At 38.7% G+C, this 24,536-nt stretch overlaps 3 protein-coding genes across 3 annotated transcripts; all 3 read left to right on the top strand.

Moving 5' to 3' along the window:
• The first annotated feature begins 1,200 nt into the window (after positions 1-1,200).
• Positions 1,201-4,653, top strand: LOC121965573 (E3 ubiquitin-protein ligase TRIM21-like). Its single transcript, XM_042515711.2, has 2 exons — positions 1,201-1,322; positions 2,983-4,653. The coding sequence occupies exon 2, from the start codon at positions 2,992-2,994 to the stop codon at positions 4,621-4,623; it is 1,632 nt and encodes a 543-aa protein (XP_042371645.2). The 5' UTR covers positions 1,201-1,322; positions 2,983-2,991; the 3' UTR covers positions 4,624-4,653.
• A 141-nt stretch (positions 4,654-4,794) lies between these two features.
• LOC121938926 (E3 ubiquitin-protein ligase TRIM21-like) lies at positions 4,795-10,388 on the top strand. Its single transcript, XM_042482076.2, has 2 exons — positions 4,795-5,768; positions 8,158-10,388. Exon 2 carries the CDS (start codon positions 8,167-8,169, stop codon positions 9,808-9,810), a length of 1,644 nt encoding a protein of 547 aa, XP_042338010.1. The 5' UTR covers positions 4,795-5,768; positions 8,158-8,166; the 3' UTR covers positions 9,811-10,388.
• Positions 10,389-12,011: 1,623 nt separating this feature from the next.
• On the top strand, positions 12,012-21,132 carry LOC121966118 (ras-related protein ORAB-1). The gene is made up of 6 exons (XM_042516224.2): positions 12,012-12,202; positions 14,568-14,640; positions 14,827-14,922; positions 15,017-15,112; positions 16,731-16,862; positions 19,713-21,132. Exons 1-6 carry the CDS (start codon positions 12,189-12,191, stop codon positions 19,908-19,910), a joined length of 609 nt encoding a protein of 202 aa, XP_042372158.1. The 5' UTR covers positions 12,012-12,188; the 3' UTR covers positions 19,911-21,132.
• Positions 21,133-24,536: the final 3,404 nt, after the last annotated feature.

Below are 24,536 nucleotides of genomic sequence, written 5' to 3'. Positions count from 1 at the left end.
AGTCACACACCCAACATTTTAGCTGTGGTTCCTTCAGAATAAAAGCTCACCTCTGTAGAGTTTGAAGCAAACATGAAGCATGAAAGTAACTGCATTAGAGAAAATATAAGACATTATATAGTATGGGGATAACATAGGAAAAATTATGTTAGTAATATTGTTTGAGTAGCCTACACCTCAAACAATAATGTTTTCATTCTTTACTTTTTATTACAACTTGGCCATGGTCCAGACAGGATGGAGTTTTGGTCTGGATCCGGACCACGATCAGTTGGTGATGCCTGGCTTACAGGTTCATGTGATGAATCAGTGGTATGGGCACTATTAATAGCCACCTCCGCATATTGGTCGAGCGCAATGACAGGTGTTTTGTTGGAAAACCTTGAAGGAGCGAGATAGTTTGTATAACTGCTCCAGTTGGAGCGAGCTGTAGGACATGTCCACGAGCTGGAGCGGGCTGTCAGACGTGTCCGCGCTGGAGCAGATTGTCAGACATGACTGCACGCTGGAGCGGGCTGTTGGACACGTCAGCACTTGAGCGGGCTGTCGCATATTTCCACGGTGGAGTGGGTTGTCGGACGTGTCCGCGTTGGAGCGGGCTGTCGGACATGTTCGTGCACTGAGAAAGGCTGTTGGACATGTCAGCGCTACAGTAGGCTGCAGACATGTCCAAGCGCTGGAGCACGCTGTCGGACATGTCAGCGCTGGAGCGGGCTCTTGGGTATGTTGGCACTGGAGTGGCTGTTGGACATGTCTTTGCTGTAAAAGACTGCAGACATGTCCGTGCGCTGGCGCGGGCCGTTGGACATGTCAGTGCTGGAGAAGGCTGCGGACATGTCTGCGCGCTGGAGCGAGATGTCGGACATGTCCCCACGTTTTCAACTGTTTAATATAGAGTTGTGGTTCAGGCTACGAAATTTTGGTTTCCATGGGAATTTTTGCCCATTCATCTGGATTTACACCTGTGTCAATGGGACTGAATGAAAAACCTGAATTCAATGATTAAGAGGCATGGCCCAATACTTTTGTCCATATAGCGTATATATATATTTATATTTATATTTATATATATATTTGTATCCCTCTATAATAGGCTGGGTTTTGCACCTTGATAGGACAATCTGCCAGTGAGAGTTTTCTCACTGAGACGTCACAGAGAGGAGGGCAGTGTTAGACTAAATGTCCACAAATGAAACAGAAAGTTAATCAGAGCAGCAGAAGCGCTGAAGTGGACCTGAGTCTCTGTCTTTCTCTCTGAAGAAAAACCAGTTCAAGAGCACACCAGGCCTTTCTCCACGACACAGCATCTCTCACGAACACTGGTGAGTATAACTGAAATATTTACTGTTACATTTTTAAAAAAAAAAAAAATATTGTGTGTCATACTTGGAATTTCAAAATATTAATTTTATGGGTCCTTCCTGAGTGAAGTATGGCAACACCAAATAATTAGCTGTACTTAGTTTAATTAATCGGAAACCCTCAATATTGTTGCCTTTTTTTAACTTTTAACTTTTTAATGTTGGTGTGTGTCTTCAGTCAAGCAGCTGACAGAAACTTTGGATGGGCACTTCCTTCCCTTTTTCAACAACCAGCAATAAGAATAAAATCAGCCGATGTCAGTTAATGTTGTAATCCTTAAGGTCACTGAAAAACTTCATTTCATACCATCAGTCACTCAGATGCACCAGAGTCAGTTCTGTCCGAACAACAGTTAAATTTCCATTTTTTTGCCATTGCTTTGGCTCATTTCTCAAAAAAGAGAATAACAGTCTCAAAGCTCTAAGTGCTTTTCTAAAATACCCTCAATGGTTCAGCAAAACAACATAGCTCACCTGCATAAGGTCATATCACACCCAAAACAGTTTTTTTTCATCAGTACAAGGTTTCACATTACACGTTGCACACACACTGCCATGGAAATTGCTACTGTATTTTCATACACATAAAGTAACAGCCGTACATCACAGTGAACAGAAAACATACACAGCACAGTGTACTTTAATACAAAAATACGTCAATACAAAAAAAGGGGGATAGTAATGTATAGCCTACAAGGTACATGGCCAGGATCATCCATGCTCAGAAATTACCAATTCTTTTGTGGTCAAGCTCTATACTTACATGTTAGGCAAAATTCGCACTCATGGGTAGCACCTGTCAGCTAACTTCACATAATGTGTGATTGGTGATCTGAGATGTGGGAAACTCCCCCTTTGTTAATCAAGTTAAAATTTCACCTGACAGGCAATTTACCAATTTAGCAGATGTTCCAGGGGATCCATATTACTGTGATGTTATTCATAATATATATGCCTGATGGATTTTGTCATTTGAAATGGACTGATGTGCAAGTGATGACTTACACAATAAAATTATGTCTGAATGTTTTGGAGGGTACAGCTATTCGACTGAGAAGCAACATTATCGGTGTTGATCAGCAGGATATCGTCAGTTGGCAATTGTGCAAACCGCTGACAATTGTACTTATTCATTTCCCAGTGGTTTGGCCTTTGCACGTTGTTTTGAAAAATAAAAAATAAAAAATCATTCCCAATGGAGAAATGAGCCAAAGCAATTGATCCTTAGCTAAGCCCTGCCCCCCTTGGTTACTGTTGCTACGCCTGACAAGCTTTCCATCCTAGCATGTGAAAAATGTAGTTTTCAACTATATCAGTGAGATATACTACTGGAAAAACTGTTCAGAAATATCAGAGAGAAATGACAGAAAGGTCTACAATATGCATGTGAGAGCTACGTTCACAATATAATTTGTTGGCGGAGTATTGACCCTTTGTGGCAGGGTGACTACGGGTGACTCTACTTCTTCTCCTGCAAAGTAAGCTAATGTTTACAGCTGAGCCACTGTAAGTCCCGAGTGTCTCAACTATAAAACAGAAAAGATAATTCCCATGAACATTTATTCAAACAAAAAAGAGTTGTATTTAGACAATTTTTTCACACTTTCATTTGTGTTCTCAGTGTGTAGATATGGCTGCAGCCAGCTGTGTGCTCTCTGAGGATCAGTTTCTCTGCTCCATCTGTCTGGATGTCTTCACTGATCCTGTCAGCACACCATGTGGACACAACTTCTGCAAAAACTGCATCACTGAATATTGGAATATCAACGTCCCAGTGCAGTGTCCAATTTGTAAAGAGATTTTTACCACAAAACCTGAGCTGCATGTCAACACTTTCATCTCCGAGATGGTCGCTGAGTTCAGGCAGTCAGCTCAACAGAAAGCCAGCAGCAGCAGCTCAGTGTCCAAACCAGGAGAGGTTCCCTGTGACGTCTGCACTGGAACCAAACTGAAGGCCCTGAAGTCCTGCCTGGTGTGTCTGACCTCCTACTGTGAGACTCATCTGGAGCCTCATCTGACAAAGCCAGGTCTGAAAAGACACCAGCTGATCGACCCTGTGGAGAACCTGGAAGACAGGATGTGTACGAAGCACGATAAACCTCTGGAGCTGTTCTGTAAGACCGACCAGACATGTGTCTGTACACTCTGCCATGTATCAGACCACAAGATGCACGATGTTGTTCCTCTGGAAGAAGGATATGAGGGAAGGAAGGTCGAGCTGGGGAAGACAGAAACTGAAATCCAGCAGATGATCCAGAAGAGACAACTGAAGATTCAGGAGATCAAACAGTCAGTTGACCTCAGTGAGAAAGACGCAGACAGAGAGATCGCAAAAGGTGTTCAGGTCTTCACGGCTCTGATGGAGTCTGTTGAAAGAGGCCTGAACGAGCTCATGGACACGATCAAAGAGAAGCAGAAATCAACAGAAAATCAGGCCAAAGTTTTCATCAAAGAGCTGGAACAGGAAATCTCTGAGCTGAAGAAGAGAAGCTCTGAGGTGGAGCAGCTCTCATACTCTGAAAACCACTTCCATCCTCTCCACAATGTCCAGTCCCTGAAAGCTGCTCCACCCACCAAGGACTGGACACAGGTCAGCATCCGTCCATTGTATGAGGGGACTGTCGTAAGAGCTGTGTCTCAGCTGGAAGAGAAGATCAGTCTAGAGATGAAGAAGCTGCTTGAAGGTGAGCTGAAGAGAGTCCAGCAGTATGTGGTGGATGTGACTCTCGATCCTGATACAGCACATCCCTCTCTCATCTTGTCTGGTGAAAATAAGAAAGTATGTCCTGGGGATCTGAAGAGGAATCTCCCAGACAGCCCAAAAAGATTTTCTCTCAATCCTTGTGTTTTGGGAATGCAGAGTATCTCTACAGGCAGATTTTACTTTGAAGTTCAAGTTAAAGGAAAAACTGCGTGGGATTTAGGAGTGGCCAAAGAGTCGATCAACAGGAAGGAAGACATCCCACTGAGCCCTGAGGATGGATACTGGACCATATGGTTGAGAAAAAGTAATAAGTACAAAGCTCTTAATGATCCTCCAGTCCATCTCTCTCTGAAGTCTCCCCCTCAGAAGGTGGGGGTGTTTGTGGATTATGAGGAGGGTCTGGTCTCCTTTTATGACGTAGATGCTGCAGCTCTCATCTACTCCTTTACTGGCTGCTCCTTCACTGAGAAACTCTTCCCATACTTCAACCCAGGTCTAAATCACGGTGGTAAAAATTCTGCACCTCTGATCATCTCTCCACCACCCTCAGTAGACTGATCGTGACTGGACTCCAGTCATGAATCTGATAACCTCAGATTCAATTATATAAATATGAATATATATATATATATATATATATATATATATATATATATATATATACTGTATCTATACTATATGGACAAAATATTGGGCCACCTACACATCACACCTACAGGAGCTTTCATGACATCCCGTTCTAAATCCATTGGCATTAATATGGAGTTGGTCCCCCCTTTGCAGCTATAGCAGCTTGCACTCTTCTGGGAACACACGACCTCGAGTGTGATATTGCTTTTATACAACAGATCCACAAGCGTCTTTTATTTCAAGTCAATCAAGTCAAGTCAATTTTATTTATGGAGCCCATTATCATAAAACATGGTTTGCCTCAGAGCTGGTTTACTCCCAGTGAACGGTGGTTTACCAAAACCTGTCCATCACAGCTGCTCCCTCCCGGGCTTCCTCATAACGTTTAGTAGCTCCAATGCATGTAGTCATGTAAGACAAGCTTCAAAATCCCCGTCCTTTCTCTCTCTTTCTCTTTGTCTCTTTCTTTCTCTTTCTTTCTCTTTCTCTTTCTGTCTCTCTCTCTCTCTCTCTCCTCCCTCAACCTGACCAACTGACAGCTATGTGAACAGCGCCAACTGGCTGTTTGAACCTATGCTTACACCGTACTATAAACATAACCCGCTGTTAAAACGTATCCCACTTTCACTCTAACACTAATTAGCGGATTCTTAACGGCCGTGAAGCGGAGTGATACATGCAGAGTTCAAAGTTAACAGTCCCAGTGATGTTGTACTGTTTATCAGCACTCATGAGATGCCTCTCGACCAATCAAATTGCTTGGTCAGAACTAACTGTTGTATAATTATATATATCTGTCAGGTCCAGTGATGTTAAAGGTGTGCCCGACTCTCCGTAGTAGGCGGGGTTAAGCACCTTGATAGGACAATCTGCCAGTGGGAGTTTTCTCATTGTGAAACATCACAGAAAGGAGGGCAGAGTTAAACTTAGAGTCCACAAATGAAACGGAAAGTTCATCAGAGCAGCAAAAGAGCTGAAGTCGACCTGAGTCTTTGTGTTTCTCTCTGAAGAAACATCCGTTAAGAGAGCACGCCAGGCCTTTCTCCACAACAGGGCAGCTCTCACAAACGCTGGTGAGTATAACTGAAATTTATATTTAAAAGGAAAAAAAAATAACGTGTGTCATACTTCGAATTTCAAAATATATATTTTATGGGTCCTTTCATTGGTAAAGTATGGGAAACATCAAATAATTAGCTGTACTTAGTCTAATTAATTGGAAACCCTCAATATTGTTGACTTTTTTAACTTTTAACTTTTTAATGTTGGTGTGTGTCTTCAGTCAAGCAGCTGACACAAACTTTGGATGTGCACTTCCTTCCCTTTTTCAACAACCAGCAATAAGGATAAAATCAGCTAATCTCAGTTAATGTTGTAATCCTTAAGCTTACTGAAAAACACCATTTCATACCATCAGTCACTCAGATGCACCAGAGTCAGTTCAGTTTTGCCATTGCTTTGGCTCATTTCTCAAAACAGAGAATAACAGTCTCAAAGCTCCAAGTGCATTTTCTAAAATAGCCTCAATGGTTCAGCAAAACAACATAGCTCACCTGCAAAAGGTCGTATCACACCCAAAACAGTTAACTCGAGCTTCAAAACCAAATCATTTTCTCATAGGAAAAGTCAGTGCCCCCAAAATGAAAAGTAGCCTCCCTTTGGCACAGTGTCAACACTGTCGTGTTTATTATAAATCAGGCTGCGGGTGTGTCATCTTGTTGGGAATTTTTTTTTATTTTTTATGCCAGCACAGTCACTGCTTCTCTCTCTTTGTCACACCCATCATTCAATTCATTTAAATTAATTGAAGCCAATATGTTACATATATATGTATACCAATTCTAACTGTCACACTGCTAATGTTACAGCTTTACTGTTGGTGGTGTTTGTTTGCATTTTGCAATGGCATTAACTGTATTGAAACCTTTGAAACTTGAGCAAATTGGTTTGATTTCTTAAGATAAATAAATAGAAAAAAACAACTACCAACTAAATAAGAACTGGCTCAAAAATACCAATAATTTAGTAAAAAGTTAGATAAATTACCTGAAAATTAGCACAAAAAAAAAGACAGCGAAAAGTCAAAAACAAACAAAAAAACTACAAAAACAAGAAAATGACCTCAAGAAATTGCTTTAAAAAACAAAACAACCAAAAAAATATTTCTCCCTGTAACATAATTTTAAATGCATAATTAAGAGAATTACACATATAGTTTTCTATGTGTTTTCCTCTTGTTTTTTGATAATATCTAATCTTTATCTTTATAATCTCCACCCCACATCCCTCACAATTTTTTCAGATTATTTTCTTGTCACCTTTTTGTTGTTGGTGGTGGTGCTGGTGGGGTTTTTTTTCTTTTGCCAAGTTGCTCAATATGTTTATGTGTATGTATATGTAACAATACAAACAATTTAAAAGATAATTAAAAGCAACTAAATGCAGCACAAAAAAAAAACAACAAAAAACTGATGCTGATCCAGGTGTTAAAGGGTTAAAAATGTTCCACAACTTGGCAAGGACTTGAAACTGAAAGTTCAGGCTTTAGGATTACAAGGGGGCTTTCCATTCTTGACTTAGGACTTGCAAATCAAGATTTGAAATTTCTGATCAACATAATTTTCCTTGTGATGTTTTTTTTTACAATATTTAAACCTTTGCACAAAGAGCAAATTGTCAGTGTGCAAAGATCACAATTACGTATTTGAAATTAAGTTACAGAATTGTTGAGATTTTTAAACTATCTTTTTCAGGTCATTTCCTCTTCTTTCTTTTTTTTTTAATTAAAAAAAATATTTTTTTCCACAAAATTTCAGGCAATATTCCCATACGTTTTCTTATTATTATTATCTTGATAATTTAGGGATTCTTTTTGTTTGTTTTAGTTTAATTTAATTTTTTGTTCAGTGCCTTCTTCCAATGCTTTTGAGCTATATCAAGCCAATTTGCTCAGGTTGCTCCCAGGTCTGTGTATCATCCGTTCATTCAGTTCAATTCTGAAAAAAAAAACCCAAAAGGACAAGGAAAATGAAAAATTAAATAATTAAGAATAAAGAACAATGTAAATTTGACTTGTTATTTTGTTTTTATTTCCTTGTTTATTTGATTGTTGCTTTCAGGCAAATAATGAGAAAACAAACGTCTTTTTCCAATATTTGGTTTATACAGAAAAACAAACAAACGAAATTCTCGCTCGTTTTTTGTTTTTTAGTTTTCCGGGTGCTTGAATAAATGGATGAAACACTGACCCTCCCACCTCTTCTGGTATAAAGCCTGGTTCAGTTTCTGTGATGAAATGGCACATCATACATAGCACATCATATTTCAACATTAAGGTCCACTATCAAAACAGCAATGTTTGACAATGTTAAAAATGGGTAGTTTAAGTGCATGGCTGGTTGTTTTCTACAAAAAAAGAGTTGTATTTAGACCATTTTTTCACACTTTCATTTGTGTTCACAGTGTGTAGATATGGCTGCAGCCAGCTGTGTGCTCTCTGAGGATCAGTTTCTCTGCGCCATCTGTCTGGATGTCTTCACTGATCCTGTCAGCACACCATGTGGACACAACTTCTGCAAAAACTGCATCACTGAATGCTGGAATATCAACGTCCCAGTGCAGTGTCCAATTTGTAAAGAGATTTTTACCACAAAGCCTGAGCTGCACGTCAACACTTTCATCTCTGGGATGGTCGCTGAGTTCAGACAGTCAGCTCAACAGAAAGCCAGCAGCAGCAGCTCAGAGCAACAAGTGTCCAAACCAGGAGAAGTTCCCTGTGACGTCTGCACTGAAACCAAACTGAAGGCCCTGAAGTCCTGCCTGGTGTGTCTGACCTCCTACTGTGAGACTCACCTGGAGCCTCATCTGACAGCATCAGGACTGAAAAGACACCAGCTGATCGACCCTGTGGAGAACCTGGAAGACAGGATGTGTACGAAGCACGATAAACCTCTGGAGCTGTTCTGTAAGACCGATCAGACATGTGTCTGCACACTCTGTCCTGTTTTAGACCACAAAACACATGAATTTGTTCCTCTGAGAGAAGAATATGAAAAAAAGAAGGCAGAGCTGGGAAATACAGAAGCTGAAATCCAGCAGATGATCCAGAAGAGGCAAAAAAAGATTCGGAACATCAAACGGTCAGTCAAGTTCAGCAAGAAAAATGCAAAGATGGAGATTGCAGATGGTGTTAAGGTCTTCACTTTGCTGATGGAGTTTGTTAAGAAAAGCATGAACAATCTGACTGATTACATTGAAGATAAACAAACAACAAAACAGGAACAGGCCGAAGTTTTCATCAAAGAGCTGGAACAGGAAATCTCTGAGCTGAAGAAGAGAAGCTCTGAGGTGGAGCAGCTCTCACGCTCTGAAGACCACCTCCATCTTCTCCAGAGTGTCCAGTCCCTGAAAGCTGCTCCACCCACCAAGGACTGGACACAGGTCAGCGTCTGTCCATCAACATATGAGGGGACTGTGGAGAGAGCTGTGTCTCAGCTCGTGGAGGTACTCAAGAATGATGAGAAAAAGCTGCTTGAAGCTGAGCTAAAGGGGATCCAGCAGTATGCAGTGGATGTGACTCTCGATCCTGATACAACACATCCTGAGCTCATCCTGTCTGATGATGGAAAACAAGTGAAACATTGTGATGTGAGGAAGAATCTCCCAGACAACCCAGAGAGATTTTCTAGTTGTGTTTCTGTCTTTGGAAAGCAGTGCTTTTCTTTAGGCAGATGTTACTGTGAGGTTCAAGTGAAAGGAAAGACTAAATGGACTTTAGGAGTGGCCAAAGAGTCGATCAACAGGAAAGAGAACATCCCACTGAGCCCTGAGGATGGTTACTGGACGATCTGCTTGAGAAACAATAATGAGTACACAGCTCTGGATGCCCCTGCAGTCCGTCTCCCTCTGAAGTCTCAGCTTGATAAAGTGGGAATATTTGTGGATTATCAGGAGGGTCTGGTCTCCTTTTATGACGTAGATGCTGCAGCTCTCATCTACTCCTTTACTGGCTGCTCCTTCACTGAGAAACTCTTCCCATACTTCAGTCCCTGTCCTAATGATGGTGGCAAAAACTCTGCACCTCTGATCATCACTCCTGTCAATCACACAGAGTAGAGCAATTATTCGATTTACATGAAAGTGAAAAATGTTAAATGGGAGAACATATTCGTAGGTAATGCTCAATGTATTTTGTTTGTTTTGTTTTTGCTCAAGTTCTTATTGATTGGTTATTATTTTTTGGTACTGAATCACTTTTATCTTCAATGAATCCCACTGTTACTCGCTGCTGTTACCTCCATGCTGAGTATTTAACCCTTATTTGCCTCAAAGTGAGCTGAAATGTATACAAAATATTGAATGGGTATTTAGAATACACTCACGCATGTGAAGGTGTAGATCCTGAAATTATGGTTCTGGGGATTGCATATTTTACTAAATGTAGTTGGCAAATTTTATATATCTTGAATAACTTCAATAATATGTTTTTAATTGTACATCATGGTGTACCAATTTCTAAGGGAAAATTAAAGGGGAAAAAAAGTTAAAGTATTAAATCAAATAGTCATAGTTATAGTATAGTCAAATCTAATTGTCTGATCACTGTACATCAAATTTTTTACACTTGTTATACTTGTTGTATTTCTTTGTATTGTTGTCTTTGTAAAGAGAAATAAAAGCAAATGTAAAAATCATTGATGACAGTTGAAGTATTCATTTGACAATATAAATTTCTTTATGTTACAAAAATGGAAATACTCAAGTCGATTACAAGTATGCCAGAATAGTACTTAAGTATAAAACTTAAGGAAATGTACTTTGTAACTTTCCACTAGTGATTGTAAGAGATGGTAATGCAAATGCATGGCATTCAAAGACAAACATTCACTCAGGTACTGTATTTTCTTACAGTTTTGAGGTACTTTTCGTTGACTTTTTTGTATTCTCAAATGGGACATGCTGCATAATGAGTACTTTTTGTACTTTAGATGTATTTTGATGCTAATAAGTTTGTACTTTTGCTTAAGTAAGATTTTAAATGCAGCACTTTTGAATCGTTTTATTCTGTTATATGGCCAATTAATACAAATTATCCACTGTGGTATTATGACGTTTACTTCATGAGAGACGCCTAAGGTGAATAGGGTTAAAAAAAAATAAAATTAAGATTTTCTTAATTTTTTTTCTCCGATGTTACATTGTAATTTCTCCGGATAACAAGTAACAGCTATTTTTTAAAAATAAATAACAGCATTTATTTATTTATAGTAAAGACCTTTTTTTATTGGTGGTAAATTAAATACAATATACAGCCATTTAAATTAGTACTCCTCCAAGCCAAAATAAGATAACATAAGCCTCCTCTAGTGCTTATTAAGCTTCCCCCTATTTTGCATCCCCCCCTGCCCCCTCATAAATAACGAACAGTCCCTAAATGTGTATTTCAACACTGAACAGTGCATGAAAAAACTTTTTTTTAACCTGGAGTCTCTGACTCTGTTTCACTTTATTTATTAATTTATTGGTTAATTTATTTCGCACATGAATAATTATACAAAAAAGCAGACGAACAAATAAAAGTTACATATACAGACAATGAAAAACATAAGGCAAAAGAAAAAGTCAAACACATGATGACTTATTATTGTAATCCAACCCCTTCTCCATAAGTCATTGAATTTTAATTAACCAGCTTTCTTATCGATTTAAACCTATTCTCTTATTAATTAAACATATATACATACACTCGTGTACCCAAAATCAAATTTCTACATTTTTTCAGCATTATTATTTACAGAAAAAAAAGAAGAAGATAAACTCAGAAAAAGTAAATATTAAGAAACGAAATAATTAAACAGTAACCCCTGTAAACAGCTGGTGACAGTCAGACCCCCTCCTCGTCCCTGTACCTCATGAAGGTTTTTATACGTAATATACATAATTTTAAATTGGTTCATTGTTATTTTTATTATTAACAACAACAATAATAATAATGACTATTTTTATATAGCACCTTTAATCACAGTTTTTTTTATGAAGTGATTTGACAGACTAAGCAAAAGCAATTTGTTTATTTTTATTTAAAATATAAAAATAACTGCAATAAAAGACGATAAAAATAACAACAGAGGTAATCTAAAAAGTCTAAATCATATTTATATATAATATTTATTTAATTAATTTATACAATAATGTAATTACTTAAAATTAAACATTTGAAAACTCATACCTAACTGCCGTGTGAACGCCCATTGCCACATGACTACACTACCCATGATTCCCAGGCTCTGGTATTTCCGGGTAGGTATTGCTGACAGCCATATTTGATTCGATTATGCTGTTCTGGCTGCGACAACCAGTTTAGCCAGTTCTTGATTTAAAAAAAAAAACGAAAAGAAGAAACGGTGTCTGTTCTTCAGTACGGTTTTAAGGTTAATCTGCGACGAAAGCCCGCTGCGTTCACAGTAACAACAGTTTCTAACTCGTAGTCGACGATGAATCCCGAATAGTAAGTGTGACTGCTGAAATGTCGATGATTGTGACAGGTCCGGCTGAGCTGTCAGCTTAGCCGGGAAGCTAAGCTAACGTTAGCTCCGCTGTGTACAAAATGAACGTCAGCTGCTTTGTCTCCGCCGCTAAGCTAACGAGCTAAAGGGCTGCGGTGGGGTGTACGCGCCGACAAATGACAGCGTTAAAATTAAGCGCAAAACTCACCTCTGTCAACATTTTCTAACCAACAAGACGCTTTTTAAACCGGTTAATTGTTCGTAGCCGGTCAGCGATGTTTGTTAGCGCACTTTACGGCAACTTAAATGGAAGTAGCATTAGCAGCTAAGGAGGCTAACTGAACGGTTACGTTACCGGGACACCATTGGAGATTTTGTTATTGATGCAGTTATCAGACACACGGTGACAGTTTGATCGATCACAGTCATGTCAGTTTGAGATAATCGGTATATCTTAACTGATCTGGTGTCAGTGCATCGGTAATTTCAGTGTAATTTATCCACAGCGAACAGGAAGTTGCTGAATTGCGTCCTGATGATGTGGAGTTAGTTAGGTAATGCCAGTGTTACTTCACCACAGCGCTGCAAATGCGAAATATACCGACAAATCTCTAATCCGGCACAGATTACTGTAATACACAATGTTTAAAGAAGTTATCGAAATACATTTTTGGGAGTTGTGATAGACCATGAAGCAGGGATACTCAACTTGCGTTGGTCGGGGGCCACTTTTTCAAAATGACCAGGGGCCAGTCACAACACTTCAAATTTTTTAGGATGTTTCTAGTGTTTTTTTTTTGTTTGTTTGTTTTTTACATTTATCAGATTTAAGGACGTGTCTAGAACTGTTGGAGAACATTTTTAGGATTTCAGGATGTTTCTCAGGACTTTAGGATATTTCTTGGAATTTAGGACGTTTGTATGATTTCTGGACATTTATCAGATTTTAGGACGTGTCTAGGACTTAAGACCATTTTTAAGATTGTAGGACAATTCTTGGATTTTAGCACATTTCTAGGATTTTAGGATGTTTCTCAGGATTTTAGGCCATTTCTTGGAATTTAGGATGTTTGTATGATTTCTGGACATTTATCGGATTTTAGGACATTTCTAGGACTTAAAAACATTTGTAAGATTTTAGGACATTTCTTGGATCTAGTGCACTTACAGGTTTTTAGGATGTTTCTCAGGATTGTAGGACATTTCTTGGAATTTAGGGTGTTTGTATGATTTCTAGACTTTTATTATATTGTAGGATGTTTCTAGGACTTAAGAACATTTTTAAGATTTTAGGACAATTCTTGGATTTTAGCACATTTCTGGGATTTTAGATGTGTCAAGAATTTAAGCAGGTTTCTCAGATTGTAGGACATTTCTTGATTTAAGGACTTTTTTCAGATTTTAGGGCAGTTCCAGGACTTTTAGGGTTTTAGCAAATTTCTAGGATTTTGGCATGTTTCCAGGAACAGAGGACCTTTGTGGATTATATGATGTTTCTTGGATTTTAGGATGTGTCTCAGATTTCAGGACATTTCAAGGATTTAAGCATGTTTCTTTGACTTTAGGACATTTCAAGGATTTTAGGACATTAGACTCTTAGCTAGGACCTCTGTCGAGGGTGTGGGGGATCCTCCACTCACTTCTTTTTCGATCAACTTCTATTTTGATGCTGTTTTATTCACTCTGGCACTGTATACTAAACATACAAAAACAATTCCTAGTGTGAATCACTTTATTTTTATTGGGAATTCAAAAATGGTTGAGGGCCACCCTGCATCCTATCAGGGGCCAGATTTGGCCCTGGGGTTGCAAGTTGACTATCACTGCTGTGCTGGAAACCAGGTATAAATCTCATAAAGACAAAAATGACAAATTCTGTTGCAATATTGCACAAAACAAAAGACATCCGCGGTCAAAATCATTGGTATAATATAACAAAGTATTATTACTTATTAATATCTTTACCTGGGTATTAGAATTAGTTTAACGTTGATACCTCGATTATACCTAAATTTCATAACCGTTGTGTAATACATGCTGGGTGTTAAGACAGTTTCTAAGTGCAGTTTTTTCCCTTTATACATATAATAGAAATTACTCAAAACCATACATTTAATAACAAATTTTCATAACAACTGCAAAATGTCAGATTACAAAAATATATTATAATTTCAGTAAGACAATATCTGGTCAAATTAAACAGAATTAAGAATCCTGTGAAACATTAATGACAACATTAATTTACTAATTAGAGCATTTGTTAAAAATGTTATGAGTCTAACATTGCTAACACTGTGTGATTTAGAGCCTTGCAGGAGTTTTGTTACTAATTTTGAGTAATTTGATTTCCCTTTTTTCTCCTCACAGTGACTATTTATTCAAACTGCTCCTGATCGGTGATTCTGGTGTCGGAAAGTCTTGTCTCCTCCTCCGGTTTGCAGTAAGTGTCCGTTTTTCAGCTTCTGTTACATAACAAGCATTTATGTTTTTTCTCTGTCAGCTCTGTGATTGTTGATAACCCTTCAGGTATCACAACTGCCACCCAGACCCACCTGTGTGTGTGTGTGTGTGTGTGTGTGTGTGTGTGTGTGTGTGTGTGTGTGTGTGTGTGTGTTTTTTGTCCTAGGATGACACGTACACAGAGAGCTACATTAGTACCATCGGTGTGGACTTCAAGATCAGGACCATCGAGTTGGACGGAAAGACCATAAAACTTCAGATTGTAAGGAGAGCGTCACGTAATGGGGCTGTAAATAGATACGTAGTGATAAACTCTGATTGTGTTTGGACTGACGAGCTCTGTTTTGCTTCCTCAGTGGGACACGGCTGGTCAGGAACGGTTCCGCACCATCACGTCCAGTTACTACAGAGGAGCTCACGGCATTATAGTAGTTTATGATGTGACGGATCAGGTCAGTGCTCCTCCAGGATGAATAACCTTTGTTTTCCAGGGTTTCTGCAGGTCCATAAAAGGTCTTAAAGCATCATTAAATCAGTTTTTCAGAGGTCTTAATATGCTCAGACATGGCAAGTATTATTTATTATTATTATTAGTCAATGGTAACATCTTTTGTTTTATTTTACTTTTTATAAAAATCATGAAAAAAACTTGCCAACACAAGCCGGGTATTTACCAATCCTAATCAGATCTAAATTTTGACTTTGACTTTTCAGTGACAAAAAGTGAACTGTTTTGTTGCCTCACTTGCCCACTACAGTCTAGGGGTGGGCAATATATTGAATATACTCAATGTATTGTGGCTTGTTTCATGTGTGATATATAAAATGACTATATCGTGAACACTGAGTATAAATTGTCACATCCTTTCAATAAGCCGCCAGAATTTCGATTTTCTCGCTCTCTTCTACATCTCTCCGCCTCTTACAGACACACATAAAAAAAGGAAACATAGCTGTCCTTACTGGCTACAGGTGCCGTTATGAGCTAAACTTCATCACCTGTGTTTCTATTTATATCTGCCGCTCGCTTTGAAAGCGCCGAAATGAGGAATTATTAATACAAAACCTACTATTTTCACTACAAAAACCTAAACACAGAGTCAGCTGGCTGGAGGGAGATCGCCAAGAAGCTGAAAGTTTCTGCGGAGGTAAATGACTGTCGCTAAAAATAAGATAGGCTAACATTACTTTGTGTTGGTGACACTGTTCGAAATTTCTACTAAAAATATCACAATATAAAACGTGCGTTTTCTACTTTAAAAAGTAATCTTTACAAACACACAAGGTTAGAAAGCCGGCATTCCACCAATATTTTTAGTGTTTACGTCTCTGCTCTGATCTCGAGTGCACAGCTGACAGCTACGTGGTTTGTTTACATGAATTGACAGAGGTGCACATTTAATGGATTCAGTGTGGATGGAGAGCTCCGGTGTGTCTCAATGCTACGTGATACTGAGACACTCCTTTTCTGTTGAGGCATGGTGTCATTTTGTTCCACTGACGATTGACTGCTGAGTCATGTGGGACACCTGATAAAATTCGGTAAACCGGTCCAGACCAGTCTTTAGCTTAATATCAAACCGGTTTGACGATTTTCACACCGGCCCAACCCTAATGACAGCTGCCGCCGTCTGTGAAGGTCATTTACGGGGACTGTTGACGCATTCTGCAAACGTTTATTCTTCATTTGTTGAGATTTTTTTCAAAAACATGGGAAAAGTGTTCCACAATTTGCAAAAGATTACAAAATGTAACCATTTCAAAAAAGCCAATGAAAAAGTATATGTATCTTAATTCCAGATTTAAACTGATGCTACAAATTTTTTTTACATAAATTATGATCATTTTAAATCTTTCATTTACTTATTTTTTATGTCATTTTTAACTTTTTTTAGTTTGTTTTCAGGTAATTTTCTTGCTATTTTTTTTTTGCTTATTTTTTGGTTAATTTTTTTTTTTCTTTCATTGCTCATTTTTTTTGTATCTTCCTATGTTTTTGAAAGAAATCAAGCCATTTTGCCCAGGTTCCAAAGGGTTAATGGCGGCTGTCTCTCTGCTCCCCGTCCACAGGAGTCCTTCAATAATGTCAAACAGTGGCTACAGGAGATCGACCGCTACGCCAGCGAGAACGTCAACAAGCTGCTAGTAGGCAACAAGTGTGACCTCACAACGAAGAAAGTTGTGGATTACACCACAGCCAAGGTGAGTGGACGACATGCTAACACACACACAGAACAAGCGATTAGTCTTCTCAGGTTTGTTTCTGACTCTTGGTCCAAATATCTGAAGCTGGAGGGATAACGAGACGCTGACTGAGCAGCAGGCTGTGTTTTCCTCTCCGGTCTCACCGTCGCAGCCTTGAAAATGTGATGAGCTCAGTTTTTGCTCTGAGATATCAGAGAGGAAACTAACTGAGTGTCCAGCTGCAGGTCAGTGGGGGGAGATTTAGCAGTTTATGACTCGAATACAAGTTGTTAAATAAGTATTTCACTGGTCTGCGTCTGCAGGACAAAGATGCCAATACTTTTTAAATCGGTGCTACGTGACGAGAGAAAACAGGAAAAAGGACGTTGGCTTGTCCTCGAGAGGTAGAAGACGTACAGCTATCAGAACGCACTGTGCCAAACCAGACCAACGAGTGCTCCTGCTGGGGGGGGGGGATCGGGATCGAAACACGGTTTTATTGAGGACAAGGTTCCACTTTTTTAAAACCCGAAAATTAATAATGTTTGAGCTTATCGGTGCTGCGGGTCCTGTAGCGTAACATCACATCTGACCGCGTACATCGATTTTACATCAAATTAAACCTAAATGCAGAACCTCTGACTGTCTTCAGTGTAAAAAAAACCCCTTTTTTTAACTAACGACAACGGCGCAGTCTTCATCATCATCATCCTCTCACAGCAGCAGTGAAGCTCACCCAAACTCTGTAGCGCGTCCCGTCAGATAAAATAATAATCCACTGTTGAAATTTTAGTTAAAATCAGCAGGAAAAGAGTTAGTTAGCTAAATAAATGAGGTTTCATTATGATGTGTTCAAGGTCGGCTCAGTAAAATGATTGTTAGGCAAACATAAATAAAACATTATCATGAAATGTTCAAATGTAACATCGGGAAAGTTAATTTTAGTTTTTGGCGAGAAATTTCTTTTCCCAACATTATAAAATGGACAGTAGAGATTAAACTACAACCTGTTTAACGTCCGATCATTAAAACTACTGATGCCAAGATTTTCAAAGTAAATATTTCAATTAAAATACAATTATTTATTATCTAATCAACTAAAACCACGACTGAAGGTGACAGTAGAACCAGTTCTGTTAAAAACGTTTTGTGGCCTCGTCTTTCCACCAAATAATAGAAAAGTATCGACAGTGGTATCGATAAGGACTCAGATCGTTATAGAGCCTCTACAATGGTATCATATCAATAAAAATGAACGACCCCCATCCCTGCTGGTGGGTGACAGTCCAAAATCATACATGTGAAACTCTGGCGGCCAGCTGGTAACTAATGAAACACATTTACGCTGCCTGTTTAAGGCGGGAATATCACTCGTTAAAGTCTGATCACAGGAAGTGCGGACAGAGTGGACGCCTCTGTAGTAACAGCCCGTAACGACGTCTGTGTTAAACGAAAAGCCGAAAAATGTGACCACGGGCGGCACGGATGTTTAGATTTAAAATTTAAAAAACAGCTTTTATCATAGCAGCTAATTTTAGAGAAGAACAGCCACCGTAACTGTCCAAAAACTGACAACAATGAAGTTTGGGAGCTCCTTACCCTCCGAGCAGAGGACGAAATCAGCCACCAGAGATGGTCAGTGATTGTGATTGACATGTTTTGCTTTTGTTATTGTTTAGAAAGCGCTGCAGATGCATGTGTTTTATGTCACGTTAGAGGCAGTGAACGTCACGCCTGTCAGGCCTCGTTTGATCGCGGGATGAAGTCTAAAATCACACTCAGGAGCGACATGACGCCGAGGCTGTTGTTCTGTGTGAAAGTGTGGGGGGGTATGAAGGGGGGACTTCAGCGCGGCCCTAAATCTCATGATAAATACGCTGCATGCAGCTCACAATGAAATAACATTTTACCAGTTTAAATAGTCAGATTTGTTGGGAAGTTGCATTGCAGATTTTACAGGAGTTGGCTTCATTTGCATTAATTGCACAGACTGCAACACTATATGTATCTTAATTCCAGATTTAAATTGATGTTACAAAATTATATTTTTTTCATATAAATTATGATCATTTTAAATCTTTCATTTACTTATTTTTTTATGTCATTTTTACCTTTTTTTTTTAGTTTGTTTTCAGTTAATTTTCTTGCTATTTTTTGCTCATTTTTTTGGTTTTTTTTTTCTTTCATTGCTCATTTTTTTGTTTTTGAAAGAAATCAAGCCATTTTGCCCAGGTTCCAAAGGGTTAATGGCTGTTGTCTCTCTGCTCCCCGTCCACAGGAGTCCTGCAGCTCACAATGAAATAACATTTTACCAGTTATAATTGGCACATTTGTTGGGAAGTTGCATTGCAGATTTTACAGGAATTGGCTTAATTTGCATTGATTGCACAGACTGCAACATGGCAACATCCTGAGTATTTAAAGAAACAGTCTCACCACAAAACTTTCAGTCTCGCTCAGGGAGGCGTTTCAGACCACCCGCAGTGAAAAGAAATATTTACAAGAAATCTTTTGTCCCATGATGTGCCGTCATGGTGATAAGTGATGCAGGGACTCGTGTCTGGGGTACTGGGTGCTCCTGAGACTTTGCGGGTTTTTGCACGTTATGTTAATTCTTCATAAATATTTATTTATTGTTAATTATATTTGCTTGAATGGACCTACTTTTATTCTTTGTTTTGCTGTCGTTCGGCATTGTTGTCGTTTTTATTTTCAGTTTTTTGAGCATGCTTTTTGTGTATTTTATTCTGAAACTGAAGGCATATTTTCACATCTGCGGACAATTACATTTTCGTAATCGCACAATCCTCCTCAGCTGCTCGTTTGTTGTTGGAATATAACGACTTATCTTTCCCGTTCATTCGCCAGGAATTTGCCGACAACTTGGGGATCCCCTTCTTGGAGACGAGCGCCAAGAGCGCCACCAACGTGGAGCAAGCCTTCATGACCATGGCGGCCGAGATCAAGAAGAGGATGGGCCCCGGGGCCACGGCCGGCTCCTCGGAGAAGTCCAACGTCAAGATCCAGAGCAAGCCAGTCAACACCTCGTCCGGAGGCTGCTGCTGAGACCCCGAAAAACAGCCACGACCTGAATCCACCCCCGAGCCCACGACCAGTCTCAATGTTACCATGCTCCACAGGGAAAGAACGAGAGAGAGAGAGAGAGGGAAAGACAGGAGGAAGACTGAGCGGACCGGTTTGTAAGAGTGCGTGCAGCTACAACACCAGATCCCCCCCCGACCCCCTTTCAAAGTCAGCAATAGGACGGTAAGCCCACCAAACCCACAGAACACACCGGGCGGCTCTTTTTTTGTCTTTCTTTACCAAAACACGCTCATACTGGAAAAAAAACGAAACGAAATGTAAACAATTTTTAACAGTGTGTGAAGTTAACTAATGAAAGAAAACACATGTACACAACTTTTCTTCTTTTTCGTTTTGTTTGCCCTGCTCCTCCTTTGTTAAACGAGTCACTTTTCTAATAAAAAAAAAAACCCACTCAGATGTGTATTTGGCTGTGGATCAAAGCAGCATGACTCCGCCCCCCGAATCTCCTCAGACCTAAGAAGCACTTCGAATGAAGCACATGCTTAAAAACCAGCATCATGCATGTTTCACAACAGATCACATGCTCCTCCCCCCCGCCCCCCTCCGTCGCATGTGAGCAGTCATGATGCAGCCATGAAAGCGGGCGGCTTCCCGCTCAAACGCAAGAAAAAAAAAACAAAAAACGTGACCTGCTCCGACTTCACCGTGTCGCCCCCAAAAACGATGTGCCAGTGCCTTTGTGGCAGGAGATCTACGTGACATTTATGCCTTCGGTGCTCTCGTGTTGTCGGCGTTTTCCCCTCGTATGCCCGCCGTCGTGACTTCTTACTGAAAAGAATCCACTTTGTATGATAGCAGTAAACATTCCTGTATATATATATCTATATTCGGCTCTGTGTGTGCTCTGCTGGTATTCATGATACAATAAGCATGTGCTACATTGGGAGACGTGACGTCAGCCGTGCGTTTTTTTTTTTTTTTTTCTGCTAATGTTCCTCAACCAACAGCACAACCACGACAGGAGAAAACCACCATCCCAGCTCGAGAATAATCTATAAACTGTATATATTTATACATAAATGTAAGAAGTGATTTGCAAAATTGTGTAGAGAAGCAAGTGAAGCGAATGACATGATGAATAGCTGGAATTAGTAATCTCGGCACGTGATTTGTGGCTGCGGACATGACATTTTTGTGGCACAATGTCTACTATTAAAACAATGAAGGAGATCTTTGATAACTGCTGGTCCTCGGAGTGTTTTTTTTTTCTTTCTGCACACGTTGCTCACACTTGTTGTGCGCTCTCAGTTCGACCTTTGTTTCAGGCGGGTTTTTTTCTGCTTTTCAGCGCACCATAAGCTGAGAGGAATGATGATCTTTGGCCTACATTTCTCAGTTTGACACAGAAGCTTTTATTTTCCCGGAGCTCCAACGTGGATACACGACCATTTTCAGGCTTTCAAATTAAAACGTCACCCTTGGTTAGCTCATTTATCTGAGAAAACTGGCTTGATTTCTTTCAAAAACATGGGAAGAAGGCAATGAGCGACAGCAGAAAAAAATTACCCCCAAATTTGCATGCAATTAGTAAAAATAATAAGAATATTATCTTAAAATTAAAATTAGCAAAAAAAAAATTTTTTAAATCAAAAAAACAATTAGAATTTTGGGGGGTGACAAAAAAATATAAAAAATTTAAAATAAAAAAACAAGAAAGTGGCATATTTACAGCAATGAAAGAAGAAGAAATTACCCTAAAATTAGCAAGGAATTTATAAAAACTATAAGAAAATGACATAAAAATTAGTTTAAAAAAGAAAAAAATCTTTAAGGAAGAAATAGTTAAAAAAATGAAAAATAAAATATGATCAAGGAAATGTGCCCACAAATTATAATAATGTACATAATTATAAAAATTATAAGTATTAGTTATACTTTGTACTCAGCCAGGCTGTCGTCATGCACTCATTGTACATTTTCTATGAAAAGTGGAGCACCAAAATTCAGACATATCTACAGCAACAAAAGAAAAAAAAATTGCCCTAAAACATAAATTTGTGGAACATTTCTTACCAAATTGCTCTTTCCTTTTTCCAATATAAATATTTTTTTAAATGTACTAATTAGCTCGAGTTTCAAAGTGTTAAAATTACGTTTCTTAATATCTACAATATTTTGCAGTTCAGTTTTTATTTGTGGGTTGTAGTTATTGTAAACAAACGTCTCAGTGGGCTGTTCACACCTTCAGTAAATGAGTCCTAAAACCAGGAAATGAGTTTGCATTTTTGCGCTCCCGGTTCCCTTGTCTTTAAGTCAGTGTTTGTTTTTTCAATGGGTTTTTCTGTTAGAGGCCTGAATAAGGTCTGTGCGTAACCCTTTAAAACCTAAGCAGATTTGCTTGATTTCTGTAAAAAACAGAAAGGAGGATGAGAAAAAAATGCCCCCAAATTAGCAAGTATAAATATATATATAAATACAAAGTAAAAAAAAAATAAAGAAGGAAATTGGCAAAAAAAGAAAAAGAAATAAATGTTAAAAAAAGAAAGAAAATGAGTCAAAGTTTTTTTATAAAACAAATATATTTCTGTAACATAAGTTTAAATATAGAAAAAAAGAAATACATCTTTTTCTTTTTTAACATCTATCTGACAGTCTGCCAACTACTCTTGACATCATGTCCTCGTCACCTTTTACTAATTTATTTTACAGTTTTCAGGACATTTCTTGCCAAGTTGCATTTATATTTATTAACCTTTATTATTATTTATATTTATTATCCCATGTTTTTAAGAGAAACTAACCGAATTTAAATGTTTGTTAAAGGTGTCTGAATGCAGCACAAGAAAACTGACGTCAGCGCGGGCGTGAAAAGGTTAAAACAAGCTTAAGAGTTTTTTGCATTTTGATCTACGACATAAAATCCGTAAAAACCTCGATGGGAACTTTGAAGATTTTAATGTGTCTTTGAAAAGATGGTAGACAGTCTAACATGAATTTGGGCTTAACCATTTAAAATCTGAGCTTTTTTTAAAAAAAAAATAACATTTGGAGAAGTCAATGAGCAACTTAGAAAATGACCATAAATAAGCACAAAAAATGATTAAAAAAGACTTGAAAATGCTAATATACAACAGACGTAAATATTTCTGTGATCTTAAACATATAAATATAATTGTATTTTATGAAAAATATCTGTCCTCACGTAGCTTTGCCAAGAGTCACATCCAGGTGTGTGATGACTTAAAGTGGCATCTTATTTATATTCAAGCACAAAAAATAATAAAAAATCCAGTATGAATTTATTTTTGATTGGGAATCAGTACACGGTCGGCAGGCGCTCTGGCATCCTGTCACAAGACAGATTTTTTCCCAAATCTCTCCAGATGGTGTGAAATGAAGTTGCAGCTCCGCACCAGCTGAGGGCAGCGTCAGCTTCCTGCTGCAAAACCAACAAACTCTTCAGATTCAGTCTGGAGTGTGTGTGCATGCTCACGGTAAACAGCTGAGACGTTAAATATGGAGCTGATGATCCCTGCATGATGAAGGAAATACATTTAGGACTGAATTACTCAACAAAACAACAAAATGTACAAAACTTTTCCTCTGACGGTGATGAAAGCAACTAACTATATTTACTTAAGTACTGCATCTAAGTACCAAATGAAGGTACTTGTACTTGAGTATTTCTGTTTTGTGCAGCTTTCTCCTTCATTACTACATCTCAGAGGTAAATCTTGTACTTTTTACTACACTATGTTTGAGAAATGTTTTCTGAAATGTGTTTTTGAGTTTGCGTTACGTTACCCAACAGCAGGAACATTTATCGGTCTGGTGTGGCACAGTGCATTCTGGTAGTTGTAGGATTTCTACCTCTTGAGCCAAAGCATCCTTTTCTCTGTAGGTAGCACAAATTTCTAAAGTTTTTTCATCTGTTTACTGTAAATACCAGTGATACTCAATTTGTGGGACAAATCGGGCCCTCAGCAGGGTGCTGGGTGCCACCCAACAATTTTCTGCAACATCCAACATCTTAAAATTTGAGAAATTTCCTAATTTCCTAGAAACATCCGAAAATCCTATAAATGTGCGGAAGTCCTAGAAATATCCAAGTCTTAGGAACGTCCTAAAAACCAAGAAACTTTCCAAAATCCAAAAAATTTCTAGAACCTTTCTAAAATCCGAGAAATGTTTTAAAATCTGAGAAATGTCCTAAAAATCCCAGAAACGTCCTAAAATGCTAGAAATTTCCAAAAATCCAAGAAACGTCTTAAAATCCTAGAAGTGTGCTAAAATCCTAGAAATGTCCTAAAATGCTAGAAACATCCCAAAATCCTAGAAAAGTCCTAATGTTCTGGAAACATCCTAAAATCGGAGAAGTGTCCTAAAATCTTAGAAACGTCGGAAAGTCCTAGAAACATCCTCAAATCCTGGAAACGTGCGAGGCAGCTGCGACTGGCCCCTGTCCTCCCGTGATTATGTATCGGTGGCCCCTGTCCTCCCGTGATTACGTATCGGTGGCCCCTGTCCTCCCGTGATTACGTATCGGTGGCCCCGGAGCATGTTGAGCCTCCCAGCTGTAGACGGTCTACTTTTGTTAAACCGCCGTGTTTTTCAGCACTGAAATACGTGTGTGAAGTGGTCGAG

The sequence above is a fragment of the Plectropomus leopardus genome, chromosome 3, assembly GCF_026936395.1.
Source record: "Plectropomus leopardus strain MGB_pleo_1.0 chromosome 3, ASM2693639v1, whole genome shotgun sequence".
NCBI classification, from domain to species: Eukaryota; Metazoa; Chordata; class Actinopteri; order Perciformes; family Serranidae; genus Plectropomus; species Plectropomus leopardus.
Note: the sequence above shows the minus strand (reverse complement) of the source record. Positions and strands in the feature narration are given on the sequence as shown.

Excerpts from the sequence above, each read along its gene's own strand:
- LOC121966118 (XM_042516224.2), top strand. Across the intron at positions 15,113-16,730 it reads TTTATGATGTGACGGATCAG|GAGTCCTTCAATAATGTCAA; the intron begins GTCAGTGCTCCT and ends CCCCGTCCACAG. Across the intron at positions 16,863-19,712 it reads TGGATTACACCACAGCCAAG|GAATTTGCCGACAACTTGGG; the intron begins GTGAGTGGACGA and ends TTCATTCGCCAG.
- LOC121938926 (XM_042482076.2), top strand. The coding sequence starts at position 8,167 with ATGGCTGCAGCCAGCTGTGTGCTCTCTGAGGATCAGTTTCTCTGCGCC.
- LOC121965573 (XM_042515711.2), top strand. The coding sequence starts at position 2,992 with ATGGCTGCAGCCAGCTGTGTGCTCTCTGAGGATCAGTTTCTCTGCTCC.